This window comes from Dreissena polymorpha, chromosome 11 (genome assembly GCF_020536995.1).
Source record: "Dreissena polymorpha isolate Duluth1 chromosome 11, UMN_Dpol_1.0, whole genome shotgun sequence".
Taxonomy (NCBI): Eukaryota; Metazoa; Mollusca; class Bivalvia; order Myida; family Dreissenidae; genus Dreissena; species Dreissena polymorpha.
In genome coordinates, this window is record NC_068365.1 from 72,457,567 (window position 1) to 72,463,305 (window position 5,739).

The 5,739-nt window shown below is 34.1% G+C and overlaps 1 protein-coding gene across 1 annotated transcript; it reads left to right on the forward strand.

Annotated features, from left to right (window-relative positions):
• The first annotated feature begins 2,463 nt into the window (after positions 1-2,463).
• Positions 2,464-2,850, forward strand: LOC127849929 (C-type lectin BfL-2-like). The gene has a single exon (XM_052382674.1). The coding sequence runs from the start codon at positions 2,464-2,466 to the stop codon at positions 2,848-2,850; it is 387 nt and encodes a 128-aa protein (XP_052238634.1).
• The last annotated feature ends 2,889 nt before the right edge of the window (positions 2,851-5,739 follow it).

Below are 5,739 nucleotides of genomic sequence, written 5' to 3' on the forward strand. Positions count from 1 at the left end.
TTATGGTGTAACTGCTAGCTCGAGTATACGTGTCTTATATTAATATTAATCACCCTGTGTTTTATGGTGTAACTGCTAGCTCGATAATACGTGTCTTATATTAATATTAATCACCCTGTGTTTTATGGTGTAACTGCTAGCTCGAGTATACGTGTCTTATATTAATATCAATCACCCTGTGTTTTGTGTGTGTAACTGCTAGCTCGATTAAACGTGTCTTATATTAATATTAATCACCCTGTGTTTTATGGTGTAACTGCTAGCTCGATAATACGTGTCTTATATTAATATTAATCACCCTGGGTTTTGTGCAAACATTTCCTAATTCGATTAGTGTTCAGTGCTCCTGCTGCATTAATTATCGCCAGTCATCTACGTCTGCTCCTGCTGCATTAATTATCGCAAGTGTTCTACGTCAAACGCGATGTTAAACAGCTACGCCCAATTAAAGAAACACTATTTATATTTCTAAATCACTCATCCAGGAACATCAAGGAGCTATTAAATGACATATTAATACATGTATATTGCAAAGGTATCATATAATTACAAACATTTGAATTAATTAACAGTGGGCGAAAAAAGAAAGATTCGTCATAGAAAATAAAGTGTTTTTTTGCACGTCATAATATTTAGTTTCACATATCGTTATAGACGATTTAATCATAAACAAATTAGTTGTCGTAAACGTATACTTGAAGACTTTTCTAACGCAACACTTTTCAAACTTGAATATCTCAGTCATGGGTAAAAAATATTCAAACGTATACATGTGATCATTTGACTTCATTTGACGTACTGTCGCCTTCCTATGTGGATGGTTACACTAACAACATAGTCTTACTGTCGAGTAATACCAATAAAATCAACCCGTTCATAGGGCATTGCACTAACAGGATTCCATAAAAATGTCGATTGCCTATTCTTGCTTTCAATGACAATTTCCAGAAAGACTGAAATTGTCTTCAAATCCAATAAACTCAAATGTACTCATAACGCTTTGGTTTGAATGTCTTCAAAGAAGCCATCACTTTATATAGTACACACGGCGTTATTACGCCTTTTTAAGCGTTTGTACGCCTGGTAAATTGGCGTTATTACGCCTTTTTTAGCGTTTGTATGCCTTTTGTTTGGCGTTATAACGACTGTTAAGCGTTGTACGCCTTTAATTTTGGCGTTATTACGCCTTCGTTAGCGTTTGTACGCCTTTGCAATTGGCTTTATTACGCCTTTTTTAGCGTTTGTACGCCTTTTTTAGCGTTATTACGCCAATTTTGCGTTTGAACGCCTTTTTTAGCGTTTGTATGCCATTTAGTCTGCATTATAACGCATTTAATGTCGTTTGTACGCCTTTTAGTTTGCGTTATAACGCCTTTTTAAGCGTTTGTATGCTTTTAGTTTGGCGTGATAACACCTTTTTTTAGCGTTTTTACGCCTTTTAGTTTGGCATTCTTACGCATTTTTAAGCGTAATAATGCCAATTTTAGCGTTATTACGCCTTTTTTAGCGTTTGTACGCCTTTAAGTTTGGCATTATTACGCATTTTTAGCGTTATTACGCCTTTATTAGCGTTATAATGCGTTTGTTTGCGTTATTACCTGTTTATTTGCGTAGTAATGCATTTTTTTCGCGTTATTAAGACTTCGAACTATTTTGTTTCATTTTATGTGGTACTAATAGGCTTTAGTAATAATATCCAAATAGGAACACTTTAATTTGGCGGAAAACGGTAACCTTAAAAAACAACAACAACAACAGCAACAAAAGCGCTACTATAATTACAAATTGCTCGTATCTTTAATGAAATATACGCGTGGTCCTATAACGCCATTATACATTATCTGTAAATACATATGATGATATTACCGGTATGCAAGTCAATATGACCTTTAAAAGAAATATTAAATGTTATATTGAAGCCATGCGCTATACGCGCGCAAACATACGTGTTTATAACACAAAACGTTATATGATTTCATTCTCTTACCAGCAAAAAGCAACGATTTGGAAAGATGGTGCTCAAGGAGTGTGACTTCTGTTTGTGTAGTTGTATACTGGGTAGTTTAAAAATGATATAATTGTGTTAATTTTCCGTTGAAATTTATATTAACTCATGCACGAATTCTGTTTAAAAAAACCCGTATATTTTGTTCTTTTAAAATGTTAACATATGTAAGGATCCTTTTTCAGACTGTTGCCGATTGGAACGTTTACACGAAAGATGAGTGTCCAACACAGCCATGCTTAAATGGAGGCTCTTGTGTGTCTAGTGCGGACGGCAACTATTGTTCGTGTACATCAGGTTTTGAAGGTAAATCATGCGAGCTGAGTGCAATTAACGACTGTCCGGCGATGAATCCATGTTTAAACGGAGGTACGTGCGTTGATGGGCAAGGAACATATTCATGTAATTGTCCAGCTACGTTTCAAGGTCCAATATGCGAGTGTTTTTCGAACTTCAGCATGAAAGGTAGCCACTGCCTCAGAATATTGACCCCTTACAGCACAACAACTGGACAACCTGTTACTGTCGATATAAGCTTCGCTGAGAACGCTTGCGCTGGATATGGAGCTAATGTTGGTCTGGCGAACATTAAGGATGCCGGGGCACTTGCAGAAGCGAAATTACTTGAGCTAAGATCCGACTTAGTCTATGTTTCAGCACAATACAGTCAGAGTGCAAAAGTTTGGAGATGGCAAGACAATTCGATTGTGGACTTCAATTGGGGAACAGGCGAGCCGACCAATGGGCGTAACTGTGTGGCGTACAAGCCATCTCAGAATTACACGTTCTTTACAGAGTCGTGCAACACCGTTGGGGACTTTGTTTGCCAGGTGTATCTGCCTTAACCACGAGTTTTAACTGTCTTTTTAAGTTCTGCATCACTTATCAAGAATTTTAAAACTGATTGCGTCCTTGAAGGCGGGTCGAAACTTTGGTTTGTGGCCATTTTGGGACTTTGTTTGGTTGTTGTATGGAAAGGATCGTTCGTCAATAATGTGTTTGTCTTCAACTTGTTGTTGCGCGTATAGATTTAATATGACTCCAAATTATTATGCACATTTAAAGTAATGCGTATTGCGTTCTATTATCATGCACTTCGGTGAAAGATCAATGTCTCTATTCAGTGTCATTTTAATGATTTGTACCATTGTGATTCCTGTTATGCCCGCGAAGTTGAGTCGCGATAAACTAGCAATCTCATTAGCTGCAAATGGTTTACAATTTGACTTTTGTTCCGTTCACGATAATGGGCTTGTGGATTTTTTTCTGGGGGATGATGAAGTTATTGTTGCATGTGTGCAAAACTACAGTTATCAACATAAGATTACAAATCCAATGCAAACAAACCGACGTTGACCAAAATGATACATATGGACATCGCGGTATATATAATAAAAATTCTATAAAATTGAATATAAATTTAAAAAAAAATGTTTAGTGAAAATAATAACTTATCGCAAATGTACTGTGTGGAATAAAGTGTGAATGAATAGCATTTTTAGAACAGAACAGAACAGACAGTTTATTAAGACTTATACAAATGTACATCGTCTAAATACATGAAATATAATACAAAATATTGTCATGTGTCAATATATATAACAACGTATGGGTTATAACAAAATGTAATTTTACAATTTGAAACAAAGTATAATTACCAAAGTAGTACTACTTTATATTACATAGCTTAATATCATTTCACTGACAGTAAGGAAATACTAGTTTTCGTTGACTTCAATAAAGAATGGAACATAAAAACTGACGGATTCACATAGTAAATAGTTTTTATATATGTTTGCCTTATTTGACGGAAACATGGACATTTACATATAAAGTGAAATTCGTCTTCTATATCCCTTTGATCACAACATTGACAGTATCGTTCATTACGAGGAATATGATTACGTGTGTATCTTCCAGTTTGAATTCTCAAAGGGTGGGCAGAAGCCCTTAATTAAACAAGATATGTACGCTAACGTTTTGGCAGTAAATCTAAATACGTTTCGTATTCAAGAGATGTTTTGAATATCCTGTACATCTCTAAAACAGAACTATTATTCATATTGCCAAACCATTCTTGTTTAAATATATCTATAATTCTACATTTTAATTTACATAAAAACAAATTTGTGTTAATTATAGTTGCATTTTCGAATACATATGAAAATCCATAATCATTTAACAACTTTGTTACATTTGATACCCAATTTGTATACCATTTATTACAATCATTTATCGCTTGGTTATACACAGTTTGTATGATAATAATAATGATTTTGCCATTGAACGATTTAATGAATAGAGTGACCACGCACTGTTTCGTTTTTCATTATTATGCCCAAAGCCTGTTCATACAGATAATCCACAATACGAAATTAAATACAAATGGAACGATGCAAACGCAGAGCGCTTTCGTATAGGCGTTATAGGATGTTTACCGCGTTTTAACAATATTACCCAAAATATTGATATATCTTGTAGGAAATCTATAAATAAAACAGTTGATGAGTTTTCTGAAATTGTTAGGTCCGTAGCCAATCCGTTGTTTTCTAAGTGCTTTTTTGTCAATAACAAACCTTTTTTTCTCAAAAAATACTGTTTTAAAACACGCAGATTGGTTAAATGAAGAATGTCATTCTGCGCGAGAATCATATATGCAAGCACTACGCCTTTTCAATTCGGATCAAAATAACGCAAATAGAGCACTGCTAATAGAACGTAAATCCTATTATAAAAAAATCGTAAGAAAATATAAAAATGCCAGTTATAGACAAAAATGAAAGAAATTGAAAGTCTATAAAGATGTAAACCCAAAGAATTCTGGAAATAAACAAAAACAGAATATGCTGGTATTTCTATTGATGCATCTGAAGAACACTTTGCTAATCTAAGTAATGGTTTATCTAACTGCTTCAACGAAGAAGAAGATTAGTTTTGTACAAATCATGATTTTAATAATTTAACAGCATCACCCCCTGTACGTCGATTATCCAAACTCAGCTGGATAATTCAAACTGAAGAAAAAAATGTTGGCCGAAACTGAAACTGAAACTAAAAGGTAGATGACTTTTTTATATTTTCTGCTCATTTAGTAACTACAATGACGTAATTTTTCTACATATGTGATAGTGAATGTCTGACACACACAGGCGTCTTGAATTTTGCAATGATTTAATAGTTTTCTAGTAAAAAACGATAAATTTGTCTTTGAAAAATGCTTATTTACATGAAATGCGACCTATGTGTTGAATTATTTACACATTAATTGACAAAAGAGCGAACGAAACTGTTACAGAGATATGCCACATTATTTCAGGAATGTCCTTTAAAATGTTCCTTTTAACACCTAGTGTGTTTCTGTGTTAAAATCATGTGTTTGCAGGACGGGTATTAAACTTTATGGATAAATCCAAACTGACATAAAGACATTTGGCAGTTTGGTCATTATCCATCGACTTCTTGATGTTAGTTTGAAATTATCCATACACTAGTTAGGTCATTATCCAATTTGTATATTTTTGTCCCAAACAAATACGAATATATTGCGTTTTCGAGCATTTACGCCAATACTTTTCTTTACATACATACATGAAAGGTAAATACATTTAAGTCCAATATAAAGAAGTGAAACTCCAGCTGCTGGAGCAGTATTGAATTTTCATTAAAACTATTAGTTGGTCCTTTATTTAAGGCAAGTGACCGATTGCCCAAACAGTACAAAACAGCACAATACT

Excerpts from the sequence above, each read along its gene's own strand:
- LOC127849929 (XM_052382674.1), top strand. The coding sequence starts at position 2,464 with ATGAAAGGTAGCCACTGCCTCAGAATATTGACCCCTTACAGCACAACA.